This window comes from Colletotrichum aenigma (assembly GCF_013390185.1).
Source record: "Colletotrichum aenigma strain Cg56 chromosome Unknown KSG_Cg56_contig01, whole genome shotgun sequence".
Taxonomy (NCBI): Eukaryota; Fungi; Ascomycota; class Sordariomycetes; order Glomerellales; family Glomerellaceae; genus Colletotrichum; species Colletotrichum aenigma.
Window position 1 is genome coordinate 4,994,782 of NW_023500907.1, and position 20,906 is coordinate 5,015,687.

The 20,906-nt window shown below is 56.3% G+C and overlaps 4 protein-coding genes across 4 annotated transcripts; all 4 read left to right on the plus strand.

Annotated features, from left to right (window-relative positions):
* Window positions 1-6,193: 6,193 nt before the first annotated feature.
* On the plus strand, window positions 6,194-7,288 carry CBR1-0 (NADH-cytochrome b5 reductase 1; the record flags this gene model as incomplete). Its single annotated transcript, XM_037316574.1, has 4 exons — window positions 6,194-6,347; window positions 6,407-6,488; window positions 6,542-7,085; window positions 7,139-7,288. 4 exons carry the CDS (start codon window positions 6,194-6,196, stop codon window positions 7,286-7,288), a joined length of 930 nt encoding a protein of 309 aa, XP_037185744.1.
* A 300-nt stretch (window positions 7,289-7,588) lies between these two features.
* SPP2 (Pre-mRNA-splicing factor SPP2) lies at window positions 7,589-8,644 on the plus strand (the record flags this gene model as incomplete). Its single annotated transcript, XM_037316575.1, has 1 exon — window positions 7,589-8,644. One exon carries the CDS (start codon window positions 7,589-7,591, stop codon window positions 8,642-8,644), a length of 1,056 nt encoding a protein of 351 aa, XP_037185745.1.
* A 718-nt stretch (window positions 8,645-9,362) lies between these two features.
* On the plus strand, window positions 9,363-12,569 carry GPI13 (GPI ethanolamine phosphate transferase 3; the record flags this gene model as incomplete). Its single annotated transcript, XM_037316576.1, has 1 exon — window positions 9,363-12,569. One exon carries the CDS (start codon window positions 9,363-9,365, stop codon window positions 12,567-12,569), a length of 3,207 nt encoding a protein of 1,068 aa, XP_037185746.1.
* Window positions 12,570-14,126: 1,557 nt separating this feature from the next.
* On the plus strand, window positions 14,127-15,919 carry nxt3 (putative G3BP-like protein; the record flags this gene model as incomplete). The annotated part of the gene is made up of 4 exons (XM_037316577.1): window positions 14,127-14,321; window positions 14,383-14,457; window positions 14,516-15,562; window positions 15,620-15,919. The coding sequence occupies 4 exons, from the start codon at window positions 14,127-14,129 to the stop codon at window positions 15,917-15,919; spliced, it is 1,617 nt and encodes a 538-aa protein (XP_037185747.1).
* Between the last annotated feature and the right edge of the window lie 4,987 nt (window positions 15,920-20,906).

Below are 20,906 nucleotides of genomic sequence, written 5' to 3' on the forward strand. Positions count from 1 at the left end.
CCGTCTATTCCACCGTCGTTGTTAAAAAGCTCGGCCTGGCCAGGCCTACGAGGCCGTGAAGGTCGAGTATGGACTTATCGGGCCATGTAACGTCGTCAAGCACGCAGGTCGTCGAGGTCAATTGGCGTGTTCGGGCGCTTATACAAATCGACAGCAGACGTGGGCGGGGATAGAAACGGTGGTGTCTCTGTCAACGAGACAGGGAAGCGAAGGGTTGCTGGATAAGAGAAGAGAGGTGAAATTCGAGATCGAGGACAGCAGGAGAGGTATCAAGAAGAGAGGAGGGGGCAAGAAGAGGGTACAAAAGGAAGTGTGGATGGCGGAGGGGTGGTAATAAGGGTCTCTCAGATGTCTATCTTGCCCGTCAGGACCTGTGCCTGAGTGGATGGAGGTGAGCAAGGAATAGCCGTTTGGAGAGGGTCGGAGTGCAGTAGATGTCCGACGAGCTAGCTAGCTAGCTTGCTTGCTTGGAAGACAAGGGAATATGTGTGAAGGAGGGTAGCAACGGAGGGGCGTCTGGTGTGTAAATTCGGATGATTGGGTGGGTGCGTGCGGACGTCAGTTCTGTCGAGGTGGTGTAGTGTAGACCAGAGAATGAGACCGAGACCAAGACCTCGTGGTGCTGCAAGACCGGAGTTGGGAGGAGCGAGACAGACACACGCGCGCGCGGCGAGTCGGGTTAGGTGAGGGTGACAATGAGATCGGATCAGATCAGACAAAAAAGTCCGGAAGGGATTGCGTGTGTACCAAAGGTAGGGGACTACACGGTACACACTAGGTATTGCAGGGCCAGCCAAGAAGGTTAAGGTAAGGTAAAAAGTGGTGAGGAAGTGAGATGAGGCAATGTGAGAAGAAAGGCAGAGGCAGGCGATGTGAAAGGTGAAAGGCCGGGCAGGTTGGGTTAGGCAGGGTCAGGATAGTTCAGGTTGGTATGGGAATGATCAATGACGGGATCAAGATGGTGTTCGCCGGGCAGAAAGCAACCAGCAAAAGGGATGACAGGCTACACCCAGCAGCTGTTGTTTTTTTGGGGGTGGAGAGGGAGGTGGAGGGCAGCAGTGCAGTGGGCGGGCGAAGACTGGGACTGGTCACTGAGGTGAGTGCAGGCAAAGGCAAGGGCAGGGAAGGGCACCTCAGTCCAGTGTGCAAGGAGCATGGCCTGGCACGGCATGGCAGGGGACAGGGTGGCAGTGGATAGCGGGCATGGGACTGAGAAGGTTACAGGCCAGGCTTGATGCAGCTATGATGTTATCGATGCACATCCTGTTTTTGTCCCGAAAGCAGGTGGCCCAATGAGACCTGCGCGGGGTTCCTGGTGTTGGTGTTGGTGTTGGTGTTGTGTTGGATGGAACACAGGCACTTTCACTTTCACTTACTACACAGTACATCCTATACAGCAGTTAGTAGTATTGCACTTAGCCTTGGGCTTGCAGTCGTGGAATTGGACGAGGTCTTCACCGCAGGCAGTGCTATGGTAGGTAATCACTTGGTGCCGCCGCATCAAGCCCGCCCAACGTGCACCATGCAAAGGAGATGCCCGAGGGGGCGGACATGGTCTTTCCCATCTGCCTTTGCGGAATCCCGCTCCCTCGTCTTTCAGATGGACATGGATATCTGGTTTCCACGGCAGCTGAAGGGATGATGGATATACTGGGGCTCACTCAGCGCTCTGTTTCGTTTGTGCTTTTGTACTAGGCATGCATGTTGTAATGTACTTCAAGTAGATTGTACGCTTAGTCTTTCGCTATCCGTCTCCCATTCTGCCCATTTCTTTAATATATCGTGATTTCTCTGAACCCGCCGTCTGTCGTACCTACCAGAAGGTGAGAAACACGTACCAAACACCCGTTGTCGCCCACCATTATGCACGTTTTGCGTGGATCATGGCCGCCAAGGGATGTGGACCACCTGGGTCAATTGTGGCCTCCAGGTCTGATTCTCTGCATATCTTCCATGTCATCGACACCCGCTGGATATGGCGCGTCGCCTCACTCTGTCCGCAGCCTGCGATGCTGGACTGGACTGGCGCTGGCATCTTCCATCGCCGTCCCCCAATTCCCACTCCCAGCCAAGCATTTCCACTAGAAAACCCACAAGCATGGCAGCTCCAGCACCAATGCCGCGCCAGCGACGTGGGTTGTTGCTACGCTACAGGTCGACGACATGCAAGACTCAGCTGCGTACGCAACTCGTGCTATGGCTGTGCCTCGTGTCTACTTGCTTGTACCTAAACTAGGTCATAGTCTGTCTGTACGGCACCCATACCGCATAGTAATCCTTACACGGCAGTCGACACAACACAGCACAGCACAGCACAGCACAGCACAGCACAGCATTCAGCCTCCAAAGACACCTGCTCAATCACGGCACCGAGTGTCTGTGCAATCCTCGATGCCAGTCCACCGACAGTGGATAACGGCTCGAGGCCGCTGTGGTGTGGATTCCGTCTGATAGCGTCATGCTCGTGTTATCCAAGTACGTGTAAATTCACAAATCTACCGAGTCTCGTCCCATGCTGCTCCCAGTCTTCTCGGCCGTCTTCTGCTTCTTCCTGCTTCGCCGTCCATGCCGCGTATCCTTCTTCCTTCCGCTGGGGTGTTAGTGCCACTGCCAGAATGGATGCCGCGGACAGCTTCCTATCGCTCTGACTGGCTCGGTAGCTCCAATTCCCTGCTGCAGACCACTGCCCGCACTAGCGCCAGGCCCTGCCGTGGTCGCTCTTGGAAGGCCCCTTCGTCCTTCACGAATCACCTCTGATTTTCGCTCTCCATCGCGATCACCGATTGATTTGATAGCGAGGGATCCCCCACCCTGCTTTCATTTTTCTCTCGCTACTTTCATTCTTCTTTCTTCCATGACATTACCGAGTGTTGCTTTTCGCCGAATTTTGAGCCTCCCGGGCCCCCGTGGAGAAACTAAGAGCCCGGTCTGTCCGAAAATAAGGGTCGTTTCAAGCCACTTTCAATATCTGGCGAAATGGGGGAGGCCCCGGCCAACCTCGACGTCTCCAAGATTGCCTCAATTTTGACGACTATGTACGGACTAATATGTATTCTAAGCACTCTTTTGCATCTGTCCCATTCCTTCCTTCTCTCAGCCGCCGAGAGTCCCGGCTACGGCCTCATCCGCGCCCTGCGTTGAATCTTGGTCTACGTACGCTCGGCGATTTCTCAGTTGGCAACAGCCGCGAGCACCGAGATCTCGTGTCTCTGAATAGACTTTTAATGCCAGGGAGTGAGATGTAAGAAGGCAGACGCTCACAAAATCCCATGCCCTCTTTGCCCGGGCCGCCTGTCAGCCCCGTTTTATACGGATACGAGGAGGGGTCTTGGGGGACCCTTCATTTATCCACGGCTTGCAGCACGCACCGACCGACCATTTCTGTGCTCATCCAGATGCAAGAGTCTCCAAGAGGTCAAGGGCGCTTTTTCCAGTGCAGTGATATGCCGCATGCCGCCGTACCGAGAACGAGCACGAGAGACAAGAATGTCGGCACAACAACCGACGACAGACACACAAGACACACAAGACACCAGTCAGCCGGAGCTATCGGTGTGGCTGCCAAACGTCAACGTCAAATGTCATCATGCCATGAGACCGGTTCCAACTTGGCTCAGACATGTAAAACCGTGAGCGTGGGGAGGGCAAGAAAAAAAGGGTACGGTAGCACGTCCCTCTGCGGAACACCAAGGATGCCGTGGATGCGCACAGCGAACCCCCAATTTCCCAAGTCCAAGGAATGGGATGCCCAGCGGCAACGCGATCGTCCGAACGACCAAGCCTACGAGAAAAATGTGAAACCAACCCGCATCGGCCAAATTTGGGGGGCACGGGGGAAGAGGATAAGGAATTTGGGGGGTTCGCTTCAGTGTGGACTGGGAGGCAACTTGACAAGATTGTGACTTGTCTCTGATCGCCGACAGGACCAGGGATCATTGATGGGAAAAGCCACTGCCGCACAATTATGCGCCACTCGCTCGCCAAATCCTCTCCCCGCAAGGAGCTCTCGCCTCGAGTTGAGAGCGCAATTCCATCCTCCAGCCCGCGTCGCGTCGCCCGCTCGTCCGCCTCAGCCAAGCGCATTTAATCAAAAGAGTGCCCCGGTGTTTCTGGAAATGAGCCGGACTTGTGCGCGTTAGCTGCCCTGGGAGCGGCATGAGTTATCCATCTAATATCCATCCATCCGGCTTAACTTGGTCCCAACTCCTCAGGGTTCTCAGGGTCTCTCTCTAGCTGCAGATCAAGGGGACATAGGAGATAAGAGCCATATGCACGCGCACGAAGACGCGACTCGCTCTCGACAATAGTGCGGCATGGGATTCACCATCTCGTACGAATTACACCCCGTGTTCTGTTCGCGACAACCAAGCGTACAAGTGTATCCGTACTGAGTTCAGAGGCACCCCATCTCTGGCACGTTTCCCCCTTCCACCACAGGCACGGCCCCCCGGTTCCCAATTCCGACGGGCGCATTGAACGACCTGACATGGCGCCAAAAGCGGGGACATCCGGTACCGCTCGTCTGCTCGGCCGGTCTCATTCAACAACCGCTATCGGCCAAGACCCATTTATCCCACGCAGCTCGACTCGTTGTCTTGCCCGTACGACGGTGCCGTCCTACCTCAAACCGAGTTTATTTTACCCCGTTTCCAGTCCAAGTCGTCGACAGATGCTCTTCAAAAAGGTGTCATTGGTTGGATCCGTTGCAGAATGCCACCACACTCCTACGCGTGGAACGCTTGTCGGTTCCAAGCTATGTTTCCGGCCGACTCCCCCGTCTCGTACGAATCCCTCACCAACAACCCACGCGGTATGTCTTGTATACCTGTAGCAGCAGCATTCCTGCCTGAATCCTCTTATGCTTCCGTGCTGCCGGCGTCCGTCACTAGAATGCCTAGCTGCTTGCCGCTAGGGACGTGTTCCGACTTTCGTGTCACTGTCGCGTCAACAGCCATGGTGATGTCACGGCTCGATGAGTGCGTTTTCAATCGATCGACACCTAGTCGGCTGGCGACTCGCGCCGGGCTAATGCCAACGAGCTACTGTACTCCTTCAATGGTAGCTCGAACGGACCGGATCCTCGGGTCCGAGCAGGACATTAGCAAGGCAGCCTCCATGTGCAATTGACTTTTCTCGACTTTCGAAATGCAGTTGACAGCTCGACTTTGGAGGCTTCAGTGGCAGCCTCGCGAAACTCTGACGCCGCCGTCCCCTGCACCAGCCAACTTGCATGCAGCAGCTTGACATATCTGATTTCACCATTCGGCGGGTGTGCCGAGACTCTCCGCAATCTGCCCTGCGGCCTGAGGCTCAGTGGAAATCAGCAATCATGCCACAGTTGAACAGGGCCGGTCGTTGGTTTGCCCGGGAATTATCGTGCAATGCGCAGACATTGGCTCTCGTACTGGCTTCTTTGGAGCGGTGATTCGCAAGGGGTTGCAGAACATGATTATGATGTCATGAATGCTGAACCTCGGATGTGCCCAATATCATATGTGATTAGCATCGAGGCGAGTACGACGATGGATTAAGAGAGGAAGAGCTCCTGCAGCTCGGCGTCCTCGGTTCTGCCAGCCGTGTTGATCTTCATGTTGATCGCGCCTCTGACCTGGGGTAATGTGGCGGGTGTGGCTGCAGCCGTCAAGCCAAGCCACTCGCATAGCTTGCACAGCCACGTATTTTTGCGGTACCGAAGCTGCAAGCCACTGACGCATCTCAAGGTTTCGCGAACCCGAGGTCGGGGGCGGCCACTGCAAAGTGGTCGGATTATTTTGCCAAATCCGGTTCAAAGTCGCGTCCCGTCTCCGGCCTCCGCACCGCCGACGCTCGCAATCGCTGCGAAAAAAGCTTGACCGCCCGCCGTTGGAGGGCTGGCAGAAACTCGGCAACTCAACAGAAAATTGGTGGAGGGGCTCTCCCACCTCGCGATCTTACGATATCTGGTTGCACGCTCGCACACCCTGACTACCTTCCGCTCCGCGTCCCCCTTTCACTCAATTGACTGCGACAGCTCTGTCACCGCAGCTGTCCTCTCAGTCAGTGCACGCCCTCGACCTTGCCCGAGGCCCAAAGACATGTGAAACTGACTGTGTCCTTTTCTTCTCCAGATCAGATCGAGGCCCCCCCCCCGAGCTAGCTTCCCCGTACACCTCCTGTGGAGCCGACAGCTCCCGGAACCGCCGCCGACTTCAAGATGGCCGACTCGCTGACCTCCCGTGCCTACTTCGACAACATCTACATCCCCGCCGGACTTCTCGTCCTCGGGGTGACGATTGTCAAGAGCGAATGGCTCATTTACGCCATTCCCCTGACGCTTGCGCTCGCTGCGTGGAAGTTCAACTCTATGCGTACGTTCGGGCCCTCTCGGAGCTGCTCGGAATTGCCTCGCTGACCCTACCCCGCGCAGAAATCAAGAAGGTCCTCAAGCCGGATGCCTTCCAAGACTTTGAGCTCAAGGAGAAGACCATCCTCTCCCACAACACTGCCATGTAAGTCGCCGCAATCGCCCGGAGCTGGGCCATGTAGTTAACAGCTTCCTTAGCTACCGGTTCGGCCTCCCCTCCGAGAAGAGTGTTCTTGGCCTTCCCATAGGCCAGCACATCTCCATCGGCGCCAACTGCCCCCAGCCCGATGGCACCTCCAAGGAGATCGTGCGCTCCTACACCCCCATCTCTGGCGACCACCAGCCCGGCTACTTTGACCTCCTGATCAAGTCCTACCCCACCGGCAACATCTCCAAGCACATGGCCTCTCTCAAGGTTGGCCAGACGCTCAAGGTCAAGGGTCCCAAGGGTGCCTTCGTCTACACCCCGAACATGGTCCGTCACTTTGGCATGATCGCCGGAGGTACCGGTATCACCCCCATGCTCCAGATCATCCGCGCCGTCATCCGTGGCCGTGCCGCAGGCGACAAGACCCAGATCGACCTCATCTTCGCCAACGTCACGCCCCAGGACATTCTCCTCAAGGAGGACCTCGATGCTCTCGCCAAGGAGGACAGCGGCTTCCGCGTGCACTACGTCCTGGACAAGCCCCCTCAGGGCTGGACCGGTGGTGTTGGCTACGTCACCGCCGACATGATCACTGTAAGTTGCCTTGCCATGTCTGATGCCACCGGCAGAATTGACGATTATCATAGGAGCTCCTGCCCAAGCCGGCCGACGACGTCAAGATCCTGCTCTGCGGCCCCCCGCCCATGGTCAGTGGTCTCAAGAAGGCTACGGAGAGCCTGGGTTTCAAGAAGGCTCGCCCCGTCAGCAAGCTCGAGGACCAGGTCTTTGCCTTCTAAGCAGGCTGACCAAAAACAACAAAATCATTGCGAGGAATGTAGCGTTACATGGTTAAAGAAGTAGAGGAGGCGTAACGAGTAGTGGCATGACACTAGATGGAGCTGTCCTGTGTCGTTGTAGATGATCTGCTGTAAAATGGGCCCCACCTTACATAAGACACCGACCCGCATCCCTGCATGTTGACGTACCGTCCGAGAAAGTTGAACCTGAGCCAGTGCGCTTTTGTGAACCAGCCTTCGACACCAACAACTCACCCCAGAAAGACACAAAAAAGTTCTGGCCACCCGCTGCCAGCAACCATGTCCGACAGCTCAAAGACGCCAAGGATCGCGATCAGCTTCGGCGGCTCGTCAGCCTCGAAATCCCAAAACAACAAGAAATCCTCACGGCCAGAACCTCCGTCATCGCTGGGCAAGAGATCGCGTACGAATGCGCTGAACCACAGCTTCGACTCGGATTCGGACGGCGAGCGCGACCACCGCGGGCGGCACGAGGCCATCACAGAGTTCGGCGGCGAGAGGGAGAAAAAGGAGAAGAGGCCTCGCGAGTTGGTCATCAAGAGCCAGAGCAACCGTAACTGGAAGGACGAGCTGCGCGGGCGAAGAGGCGGGAAGAATCTGCTGCCAGCCGAGGCGCAGGCACAGAGAGAAGGAAAGCAAGATGCTGAGACGGAAGCGGCAGACGCGGACAAGGAGATACAATGGGGCTTGACCGTCAAGAAGCGCAAGACCAGCGAGGAGGCGACTGAGAACGATTCTCGACCGCGCGAGGAAGACGACAGGCGGTCTGAGGAGGCGCAAGTCAAACAGGCCCCGAGAACAGCAGACGACGATGCAATGGACGCTCTTCTGGGGAAGAAGCGGCCCGAGGAGGAGATGGTCATTGAGGCGACCGAGGAAGACGCATACCTCGCTGATCTGAAACATGTGGGCGAGGATTCGACGCTCGCAGACTACGATGCGATTCCCGACGGAGAGTTTGGCGCGGCACTGCTGCGCGGCATGGGATGGGATGGCAAAATGCGGGGCCCAAATAAGAAGAGGCCGACGGAGAGGCGCCAGAATCAGCTCGGCCTCGGCGCGAAGAAGCTAGAAGGCGCGGAGGATTTGGGCCAGTGGAACCACGGCGGGAAGAAGAAGAGTAGCCGGCCGAGACTGGACGAGTACCGTCGAGACGAGGAGAAGCGACGTACCGAGCGCAAGGAGCGGAGGGGAGAGAGCTACAGGGACGAGCGAGACCGGGACAGAGAAAGGGATCGCGAGGACAGAGATCGTTACTCGCATCGGGACAGAGACCGGGAGAGGGATAGGGATCGTGATTATCACAGTCACAGGCATCGCGACTCCAGGCGGTGAACCTCGCCCAAGAGGCCTCTTCATACGGCACCGTGTAAGCATAGACACACAAACACATATCTTGATAGGGGGCGGACCACGTCCTCAGTTCATTACACGCATCCAGCATCCCTCGGCCGCGTTGGGTGTTGGCCTCTACAGCCTAGAAAAGCCTGACTACCTATGCGACGAATTGGCCTCACCTGAGCTTATCAGGAACACACAGAACCACCAAAACCAGCTGGGATTTCTCTTGCTTTTTTCACAGCCGCTTTATGGGGAGATAGAAAATTATTGATCAATTCCCATTCCCAAATTAAATTCGAAATCGCTTGACATCGACTGGAGAAGCTGTCGTGCGCTGTAGTGTAACGGGAGTGCCGCACCTTGATGACCTTCAATCCGGGGCCTCTCACTGGTTCGTCGCCGAAGTGCAAGATCCTTGGTCCCTGAGGAACGCCGTCCGCCCCACCAAAGCTGGACCCGCGTCACTGCCGGTGCGGCCGCCCGGAACATAATGCACCTGGAATTTTGAGCTCTTCAGCAAGTCGACACCTCTCCCCCAAGCTGCGCGTCAACAAGCAGCATACAACAACGCTTTCAACCGGGGCTGCTCCAGCTTCCCGTAGTCCAATGGCCAGCGAGTGCCAACCTTGATTCGCATCCCTTTTCTTTTCCTTTTTCCTTTTTCTATTTGTACACCAACCAATCAGCCGAGTTCATCCAAACCTGTCCCACGATGCCCCAGCAACAAAAGACTCCGAAATCGAAAGCGGCCGGACCGCCGGCCGCCGATTACAAGGCGATCGCCGAGCAATACGCCCGAGCAAAGAAGCAGAAGGAGCTCGAGGACGCAAGTCGGACGCCCGAGGAGATACAGGCCGAGAAGGAGAGGTTGGCGTTGCTGGAGAAGCAGCGTGAGGTCTTTGAGGCCCGGCGCAAGGACGCGTACGAGCGCAGGTGGTGGTGGACCGTTGGCTTCTGGACCTGGATGCTGCTGCTACACGCCGTCGGCATCATCTTCTTCACGAGCGGCTTCCTCTTGACGCGGCTGGTGCTGGACGAGAAGTCTAACTGCACGGCGCCGCCTCTGGACCTGGTGTCGAGCTGGAAGGGCCAGGGGACTGTCGAGGGCGGTTGCTGGCACCCAAAGTCATTTGACAAGACGGTCGTTATTCTCATCGATGCGCTGCGATACGACTTTACGGTGCCTGTAGACGACAACACCCCGTTTCACAATGCATTCCCCTTCTTGCATGAGACGGCGGTCAAGTCCCCCGAGAACGCTTTCCTGCGGCCCTTCATCGCCGACCCGCCGACAGCAACACTCCAGCGGCTGAAGGGCCTGACCACCGGCACACTTCCGACATTCATCGACATTGGCAGCAGCTTCGGTGGCAACGCTATCGACGAGGACAATCTGCTTATGCAGTTGAAGGACGCTGATAAAAAGATTGTGCACCTTGGAGACGACACTTGGCTGTCGCTGTTCCCTGGCTACTTCGAGGCGAACGTAAGCAAGGCCTACGACAGCTTCAACGTTTGGGACCTGCACACGGTCGACAATGGCGTGATTGACCACCTCTTCCCTCTCCTCAAGAAGGAGGAGAAGGGCAAGTGGGATTTTCTCATTGGCCATTTGCTGGGCGTTGACCATGCGGGACACCGATACGGACCGAACCACCCGGCGATGACAGCCAAGCTCCAGCAGATGGATACTTTCATCCGCCAGCTTGCTGCCGAGATCGACGATGACACCCTCCTCGTCGTTATGGGAGACCACGGTATGGATAGCAAGGGCGACCACGGCGGAGAGAGCGACGATGAGGTCGAAGCGGCGCTGTGGATGTACTCCAAGCGCCCGTTCTTTGGCCGCACCAAGCCAGAGTTCAAAGAGCCATCCAGCACGGCGAAGATTAGGCCAGTCAACCAGATCGACCTCGTACCGACCCTGGCGCTCCTCATGGGCATTCCCATCCCGTACAACAACCTGGGAGGCCCCATCGAGGAGGCATTCGCTGGCAGGAAAGGCAACAACTGGAACAACCTTGCGGCTGTGTCCCGGATGACGGCTGCCGGAATCCAGCGTTACCAAGACTCGTACTTCGCCGCTCGTGGCATTGACCAGACCAAGAGTGCTACCGCGAGCCAGGTGTCACAGCTCTGGAAAAAGGCCGATCGCTCCTGGCAGTGGAGGTCTTACCAAGAGGCATACGGCTTTTTCAACATGTTCCAGGAGGAGACTCTGCGAATCTGCAAGGACCTTTGGGCCCGCTTCGATGTGCCCAAGATGTTCACCGGTATCGTTGTGATGGCTGCTGGCGTCGTAACCCTCCTGGTCTACGCCTCCCGCGACGAGGAGGAGGATTTCGCCGTCCTCGACGATCTCGAGCTCGACTTGGCAGAGAAGAAGCTTGAGCTTCAGGGAGTCAAGCCCGACTCCGCCGCATCGTACAAGACTGCCCACAAGAAGATCGTCATCACTTCCATTCTCGGTGCCGTTCCCGGTGCGCTAGCTGGAACTGTCTACTCTATTTTCACCACGCCCGACGACCTCATCTACGCCATCGCAGGTGCTGCTTTCACAAGTGCCATCGGTGTCCTCTTCTCGCTGTCAGGCCTTGGCAAGACTGTCTTAAACCTCATGCCTAACAATATGTGGGGCTGGCTCGCCGCGACCTTCACTGTCAGCCAGTCGATTGGCTTTGCCTCGAACTCTTACACCATTTGGGAGGACTCAATCCTTCTCTTCTTCATCACCACCTTTGGCGTGGCGAACGTTCTGGCCGCGTTCTCGGTGCCTACCATGAGGGAGCGTACGATGGCAATCTACCACTCTGTTGTTTTCGTCGTCCTGGGCAGAGTCGCGTCCTTCTCGAAGCTTTGCCGCGAGGAGCAGATGCCGTACTGCACCTCCACGTACTACGCCTCGGCGACGTCGTCAACCTCGGCCACTTGGCAGTTGGCTATCCCCTTTGCTGTTGCTCTCATCCTGCCCTCCATCATCAAGTCATTTCTCCTACCCTCAAGGTCTTGGGAGGGACTTGCGCCTGCTTGGATTGGCTACGTCTACCGCATCGGCCTGTTCATGTCGGCTGCCTACTGGGTACTCGATGCCGCTGACAACAACGAATGGATCCCCGGCTTGCCTGCCCAGGCTATCAAGACGGCAGGAGTGTACCTCGCGCAAGTCATTCTCGCTTTGGTGTTTGTCGCTGGAACCACTGCGTTTGTGTGGGCACCGCCCTTGGTTTCCATCCTCACGACGCCTGGCAAGAACGGCAACACTCAGATCACGGTCCTCGGCTACGGCAACACCAACGGTGCCAGATACCTTCTCCTCCCTATGAACATCGTAGGGGCCTGCATCCTGCTCTCCAAGCCCATGGGAGGTGGTGCTCTGGCACTATTGTTCTGGCAAATCATGGCTCTCGTTGAGATCCTCGACCTGAACAACCTTACGACGGAGGCCATTGGCCCCGTCATGTTGGGCGTCCTCGGCAACTACGGCTTCTTCAAGACGGGTCACCAGGCTGCCCTAAGCAGCATCCAGTGGGACAGCGCCTTCATTCCACTGTTCTCTATCCGATACCCCTGGTCCCCTATCGTCGTCGCCCTCAACACTTTCGGGGGCCAGATCATTGCTGTCGTCGCTGTTCCTCTTATCGTGCTGTGGAAGGTCGGTCCCAAAAGGAAGGGCATTCTTGAGAGCGTCAGCCGGGCTCTGGGTATCTTCATTGCCTACTTCGCGGTCGAGTCTCTGGCGACAATGATGTGGGCCGGCTGGCTCAGGAGACATCTCATGCTGTACAGAGTGTTCAGCCCTCGCTTCATGATGGCGTCAACACTTCTTCTCATCATTGACCTCGTCGCCCTCGTCATCACGCTTATCGGTGTCAGGTCCAACACCCTAGCCGTGAGCGAGGTTTTTGGATGGACCGATTAAAATGTGGGTAGAGTCAAGCTTGGAGTGGAATCAAGAAAGAAAACACCATTGTATCACTACGATTGCATAGGCATAGACAAACACTTTGGAAGATGAAGGCAGCGTGTCGCACGAGGATGTAATTAGAACAAAGGATGAAGTCCGCTTTGGCGTCTGACTTGCTGCTTAGCCCCGTCTCCCTGCCTTACCTCGGTACCTTGTAACAACACCCCAGCAGCTGAGTGTCCAGCAGCGAGGCGAGCTGGTAGGCAGCAGAGGATGGCAGAAAAGGAGTGACGTGCAGGGAGAAGAAAGCCAAGATGCGGATTGCGAAGTTGCAGCCATGTAGACGGCCGAGACATGGCTCAATGGCAGTTGTCGGCTGCTTTGGGATGATGGCATAATTCACGGTGAAGCTGGGGAGCTCAGCCAAGAGCTCGGTTTGCGTGCTACGCTGCTTATCTAAGGTTTCTTCCCACCCGCTACCTCGCTGGACGACCGGCTACATGATGCAGCAGCAAAATGTTGCCTGGGGTCCAGGTAGCCAGCAAGCTTCCCAAAGTATCGGGATCAGTGCACGTCAGCCCCACTTGGACGGGCCATCCAGCTCCAAGGCAAACCGGTGCAGGCCCTGAGGTGAGGTGCCGCGCTGCTAAAGGCAGACTAGGCCGGTCCACGCCGGTGGCCCTGAGAGCACAGGGCACGCCGTGATCTGCCTGCAATTGTGTGTGCGTGTGTTTTTTTTCTTGCCTGCGGCTTGCCCTGCGCCCGCCAACTCGAGAGATCTCTACCTGTTGCGCCTGGTCCAGTCGGAAGGCCACCAAAAAGCTGTTCCTTCCTCACGACACTTCGCAAACGAAGCAAAAAATAAACCTCCACTTTCCACCTCAACGGCAACTTCTTCCACCACGACTCCGCTTTAAGTCGCCCCTCACCCTCCCCGACGACGAGAGATATTTCCCACCTCAAAACAGAGACACACACGAAAAACCCACTCTCTGAACTAGGTTTTATCCCAGGTTGTCCCGAACGGTACACATTCATTTTTTCTTCCCTCTTCCCTCCCACCCATCATCCATCCACACGTCGCCCAGCTACGTTATCTCCGCTCATCGCTTTCCTGTCCGTCACGCGTCTCCATTCTTCGCTCCAGCCCGCCCCTCGCACCATCGTCAAAACCCTTTTTCCGGGCCTCCTCGTTTCCGTCATCACCTCTCTTCGAGTCAGTTCTGAGCGTTTCCTTTACAACCCGTCGCATTAGAGGTACGCCGAACACCACTATCCCACCACCTCTCTGGCCCCCCTCAGCTCCTTCCTGTCGAGCCATCGTCATCTCCTCTTCCTACCATTGGCGCCGTCCATCCGCACACATCTAACATCTCGTCAACCAACAAACAGGTCTTTTCCTATCCACCATTCCGTTGCGAACGACCTCCCCGCAAACAAGCGAGCAGCCCCGCAGAACCTTCGAGCCTCGCCCTCGCGCCTGCTGTCCTCCCACCATAATCTCCGTCGACCACCTCTCCTCCGGTCCGATTGCGCCGTCAAACTCTAGATTCACACACACATAAAGCAATCATGGCAACCAACGGTAACTACACCTATCCGGACCAGTTCAAGGACGCTGTCGAACAAACATCTCCAGGCCCCACCGCTACGAACGATGCCGCCGCATCGGCCGGTAACAACAACAACCTTAGCAAGGATGAGGTTGGCTGGTACTTCGTAGAGCAGTACTACACCACTCTGAGCAAGAACCCGGATAAGCTTCACGTAGGCACTCCATCAACCGCGCTTGCGACGGAGCCGCAATGCTAACTCTTTTCACTTGCAGCTGTTCTATGGAAAGCGCTCCCAATTCGTTTACGGAATGGAGGCTGAGGTCGCGAATGTTTCCGTCGGCAGACAAGTACGTCACTTATCCCACGCCCACCACGTGATGATCGGCTACTGACTTTCTTCCACAGGCTATCCAGGAGAGAATCAAGTCCCTCGACTTCCAGAACAGCAAGGTCCGAATCACGAACGTCGACTCCCAAGCCTCCTTCGACAACATCGTCATCCAGGTCATCGGTGAGAGCTCCATCAAGTCCGCGGAGCCCAAGAAGTTTGTTCAGACCTTTGTCCTTGCCCCTCAACCGTCCGGCTACTTCGTCGTCAACGACATCCTGAGGTACATCAACGACGAGGACGAGGAGGAGGCCGTCGCTGAGGCCGAGGCCCAGCCCGAGGAGCAGGCTGCGGCTGAGGAGGTTGTCGAGGCTGCTAAGCCTGAGGAGCCCGTCGTCGAGCAGACCCCTGAGGAGGCTCCCGCTCCCGCCATTGACCCCAGCGTCGTCGACAAGAGACTGGAGGAGGTCGCGGTTCCCCAGGATGCCGCTTCCTCCAACGGCGATGTCGAGGCCCCTGCCCCCGAGCCTGTCAAGGCCCCCGAGACCAAGGTCGAGGAGCCCACCGTCGATCCTGAGGTTACCGCGAAGGAGATTGCTGAGGAGGATATCAAGATGCCCGAGAAGCCCGCCGACCCCTCACCTACCCCTGTCGCGGCGCCCAGCAAGCCGCCCGCTGCCGAGGCCGAGAAGCCTGCTCCCGCTCCCGCTCCCGTCCCCATGAAGCCCATGTCTTGGGCCAGCCGTGCCGCTGCTGCCGTCGGACCCAAGGCCGCCGTTCCTCTCCCCAAGACTGCCACTCCTCCTGCTCCTGCTCAGGCCAAGGCTCCCGCCCCTGCTGCTGCTGCTGCCGCCGCCCCCGCCACGAAGGAGCCCGCCGCTGCCCCCGCCGCTAAGGAGCCCGAGGCGCCCGCCGCGAAGGAGTCCTCTCCCTCTGCCGAGTGGCAGTCTGTCGGCGCCGACTCCAAGCGCCAGAACCGCCCTCAGTCCATCTCCCAGGCCCCCGCCGACAACGGTACGTTGGGTTACGTCAAGTACGTCACCGACAAGGTCAAGGCGGAGGACCTGCGTGCGGCCTTGAACAACCACGGTGAGCTGACTTACTTCGACATCAACCGTCAGAAGGTGTGTATAAAATCGTTGCGTCTCGTCGGCGAAAACTTGTTACTAACGAACAACCAGAACTGCGCCTTCGTGGAGTTCGCCACCCCTGCCGGCTACCAGGCTGCCGCTGCTGCCAACCCCCACATCGTCAACGGCGAGAACATCGTTGTCGAGCCCCGCCGCCCCAAGGCTACCGCCTACGGTGGCGCCAACTACTCTGCAGGTGGTCGCGGCAACGCCACCGGCGGCCGTGGCCGTGGTGGCTTCGAGGGCAACCGCTCCGGCAGCCAGGGCAACGCCCGTGGAAACTTCACCGGAGGCCAGGCTCGTGGCCGCGGCAGCGTCCGTGGCCGTGGAGCTTCCCAGGCCACTGCTTAAATCTGACCCTCACTAAGCTCGGAACGTGGTCGGCGGCGGCTGAGATGCTTTATACCTTTGAGAGCCTCATCGCGGCTACCGACTGACAATGCCGACGAACACGAAGCAAATACTTGCTCCATTACAACCTTATGCCGATGATGGAGGTCAACCACCTCCAATCAACTACGACACACATCACCCTCACACCAACATCCTCATTATCAGTCTTACCATGACACTAGTGCTCTCACGACTATCGGAACGATGCCGACGAGAAAGGGAAGAGAAAAGTTACATCCCACTTCTTTTCTTTTGCAAGGAGTTCACAGGGCAAGGGCGTGGATTTCTCACACCGTTTCCTGTACACCAATATTTCTTATGTTTTTGTTATGCCGTACGCGTTTCTAGCATTTGCATCTGGTGCGCTCGTGGCATATGTCCGTATTTTTTGTGGACAGCCATGGCGCGCAACGACGCTTCTCTCTTTACAACTCAGCCCTCGGGTTGAGTAGTGACGCAGAGAACCTGTATATTTGGCGAAGTGGGAAGGGGTAACTCTGGGAGAATGGGACAGGGGAAAGGGGGGAAGCATGAACAACAAAAAGTTTTGGCGTCCCTTTTTTTGCTATGCCTTTGCGAGAGAGGGGAGGAGGAAAGGACATGGATAGGACAGGAAAGGGGAAGGGGCCCGGGTATTGGGTGATGATGCTGTACCATACCAAGACCACACACACAACAACAACCAAAGGATCCGTCCTGTGACGGTTCTTTTAATGAGAACAGACGACAATTATTAATACCCTTGCTCCGGTTGCCTGATGCTATCGTGACGAGCGCCTTGACTTGGCACACCCTGGCAAAGCAATGTGAATCTGTAGGCCCCGTAGTTACTGCAACCTGCCAAGGCGTGGGAACTTTTGGCGAACGGAAGCGGCCGCGGGGACGAGGGATTAGGTATCATGACAAGCCTCCGGAGAGTTGTGCTTCATGACCTTTTGAGTAGTAGCAGCTTTTTGTCACCTGCCCAGAGCACAACAAGATTTGATCTTGGGCCGCGATGCGACCTTCTTCATAAAGGTCAGATGCTGCATATAATAGGATGTGTCTAGAAAGGATTTCATTGCGCAGACGCCTAGAATGGAGGAGGCAATATATGTCTTGGGCCGTGATATTTCAAACCATGATGCTGTGATCTTTCTGATGGTATTGGGTAGAACAAGACACCCAGACTCATACGAAACGGGTGGTGTTAATGACGACGAATTCTCAGCGCCCGGATCGAGTTCATGGCTGATTTCTGGCAGAGGAACGATGGAATGCGTTGAGGTGGCATAGAACCGCGGATACAATATAGCAATCCATTCAACACAACGTGGACGATCTCTCTCTCTCTCTCTCTCTCTCTCTCTCTCTCTCTCTCTCTCTCTCTCTATCTATCTATCTATCCCTCCCTCATTGCATGATCGAGCCTCTGGAGCTCGTTCACGTTCCTTGCTATTCATATCATCGTGAACATATGCTCGGACCATAGGTTGATGTTGGGGGTTTCGGGAGCGTCGTTGCAGAACGTGAACCATGACACGATCTTACTGCTTGCCTGTCTTGGCCACAATCAACATTGCTGGAAACCATGGGCTAGCCGATGCTGATCCTAGAAGCTGTAGAGATCATCATAGCCATATAGTAGTGTGACAAAGACCATCAAACAGGCTCTTAGGAGAGGAGGAATGGAAAGAAGAAAAGCCGAGTCGTGACGGACAGCTTTCAGCAGTCTCGTTGATACGCGACTTCAACTTTGCGGTCACGATCATGAACGCTTAAACCCACCAGCCCATATCTTGCGATCATGACTTGCAAGAATAGTCAATGATGTACGGAAAACAGGCCCAGGCCGTCTGTACACCGACGAACTTTTGCGTAGCCCCCCATGCCGTTGAAAACAAATCAGATCAGGAAATCACATCGTTCGAGAGAGCGTCTCCTATGCCTCGTGGACCTTCCTTGCTGGAACTTTTGACAACCCCGTATCCTTGGGGAGGTCAGTGCTTCTGCCAATGCTTGATGCCCGCCATGTGGCTCCTCGAGCCGCACGCCGGTTCCATAGCTGCTGCGACCTACTTACCTACCTGCGACTCCATGGGGGACGGTCACAAGTGAACGCGTAGAGAAGACACGACAGGACATGTGGTCCCATGAATGGCTCGCGATGGTCGTGCCACGCCTGCATGCCAATAAGTTTTTACAAAGGAACCCGGCGAGGGTGAAAATTTCAAAAGTTCGTCTTCAGGCCGCGGCCCCCATCGTCTTGAAGCTTGGAACACATCGCCAAGCGCTGGAGCTGAGCGTAGGCCGTAGCTATGCGCAGAGGTTGACTCCACCAGTCGTATAGAATTTCCTCCTACGCCAGTCATGTCGTACGTAATAACGGCTCACTCAGGGGGAAGAAGCGCCTGAGACTTCAGACGGGGCCCGAGGCAAGCGTACAAGCAGGCAAGCAAGCTCAGAATCAAGAGTCGAATGGTCGGTCAAGTGAAAGCAGCCAGCGACGCAACGTGCACAGGACGAGAGCGGAGCCTCGTTTATTTCTATTTCACCCCTCAAGGTTGTTTTCGGATCGCCAGCGGCCTGCCAATGTTGGAAAGCAGGAGCAGCAATTGGGACAACTGGAGGTTGTGACACCTCGTAAAAGTCTTGGCTCTTGGGGTCTTTTTGGAGGTCTTGGCTGAACCGACTGGGGAAGGGCTGGGGAACTTTTTGATCGACTCCATCCCGGGACCGTTCCAATGCGCAACGTCAGGCAACTTGGCAAAGGTTTGCTGGTCGCGTTAATGAAGGGGATGAGCCCACTTGGGGCGGATGGGGCACGTCGCCCAGCCGGTGAGGCTGTGTTAAGCACCCGTAAAGCCAGGTAGCAAGCATAGTAATCGTCTTTCCCCGTCCTTCTGTCGGCGTTCTCGGCTCGGGTATTGTTGCGAGCCCTGTAGGTAGTGTGCCGTGTGGTTTTCTTTTCTCTGCATCCATTTTTTTTTTTTTTTTCCTCTCTGCGACCTTCTTGATTGAGATGGTGGTGCCGTCGGGTCTGAGCGGCTGGGTACCTGGATCTTGATTGACAACCGTTCGCAAGATGCCGTTTGAGCCGTGGGCCCCCCGTTTGCTTGGGTGCCATAGGTTAGCAAAGAGAGAAATAGTCAATGGTTGGGTTGTATTATTTTCCCGCGCGTCTTCTAGGTCTATTAGCACATGGCCGTCGATGATTTGTACCTTGTTGAAAAAGCAGGTGGCATAACGTGAGGTGTGAGTGGGCTGGAGGAGGATTTGGACAGGCCTGGGTGTGGTGGTACTCGGGAGGGGGTTGGAAGTGCGAAAGCTCGGGACAAGACGCAAACAGTCGCGCTGACCGATGATCACATCGCAGACGGGGCATGATGATGATGTTCAGGTGCAGATAAGGAACTGCCGGCGACTATCATCGATCAGCGGCTGTTGGCACGGCTAGTGAACGGAAGTTTTGTGGTGATTTTCTTCGACTTTGCTCTTCTGAGGCGGGATGTGCTTTGATGGCTCAACGGATCATCACTGCCGCATGTTTCTGGAAGATTGCCTGTTTCTGACGGAAGTTGCCATTGCGAACGAACGAACGTCAACCCATCAGCAGCGGAAGCTTTTGGTTGCCTGCTGTCATTTGGACAGGCTCGGCTCGGCGCACCTGGGAGCAGGGCAGGGCGAACTTTCAGCGGCAGCTAGCTGGAGGACAGGGCGGCAGCTGTGGTGCGGGAATGGCGTCCACTCAAGCTTTCCAAGAAAGTTCCAAGAGATTGGGCGACGCCGCTAGAAACACAAAGGGCAACCGGGTTTCGGGGCGGGTGTGCGTCGTACGCTGGACACGAGCCTGGTGCCATGAACAACCACCAAGACCGCCATCGATGGCCAGCCAGGCATCCGTTGTGTGCTATCCACTGCGACACTGGGCAGTTCCGCGGGCCTAATAAGACAAGCTTATGCTGAGAGATGATTGCTGATCAGCGGGCGGCGTTAAGCATTTGGATTTGCACTCTGGCTGACGCCCAGCGCGCTGCGCCGAAGAGCACCCGAAGGAAAGTTTTCTGGGGTATCGGAGGGGATTGGAGGGTCCTTGCCCTGGCAGGCATGGCGTGATTGATTGACGGGGGGTAAAGTGGTTGACGCCGTGACGAGACAGAATCTAACAGCCCGGATGCCGCGGAGAGTGCTCCGACGCGGCAAGACGACGAGAGCAGCAGAGTGATTTGAGTGAGCTGGAGAGCACGAACCGAACGAAACGAGGCGTCGAGTTTGAACGGCAGACTTTGGATGAAACGGGACTGGCGACGCCATTGTGAAGGGGTCTAGCAAAAGTCCGATTTGCTGCGCCATGGGGTCGTACCTTAATTAGCGTGGTAAAGGGGAGGGCTGAGGTGGCTCCGCTCGCAAAAGATCCTTTGGAAGTTTGCCAATTATCGGTGTCCAACAGACAGACTCTGGGCCCAAGACAGACGCCTAAGCGAAGAGGGCGAGCTCATGTGCGTGTGTGTGAGTGCGAAAGGGTGACAGATGGTTCGGACGAGCCGCTGGTCGTAGCGTTGCCAATTCCCGTTTCGTTTATGCACGTCTGTTTCTGTTTCTTGTCGTCAACGAACATACCTACGGATGCCGTGTGCCAGTGAGCGAGCAGCGGGCAGAGAGAAAGAAAGTGTCCAGTCCCGGCGTCGCTTCTATCCAGAAAAAGAAGAATGTCTTGGACGGGTGTGTCTCTGTGGGTTTTTTCCCTTCCTAGACACACGCCGTTGGTTGTCTCGTTTCAGCAGAAGGTCGAGTAGCGGGCAGAATGGCCTCTCGGCCGATTACTGTGCCCAAGCCACTTGGGGACGGGATCGCCATGTGCATTGTGCTTGGCCTTGCTCCCGTTGTGACGGCACGCCGTAGCTTCCCCCCCTCCACCAATGACTTGCAGTGCAGAGCCAAGAGATCTCCGAGGTAGCAAAGCCCA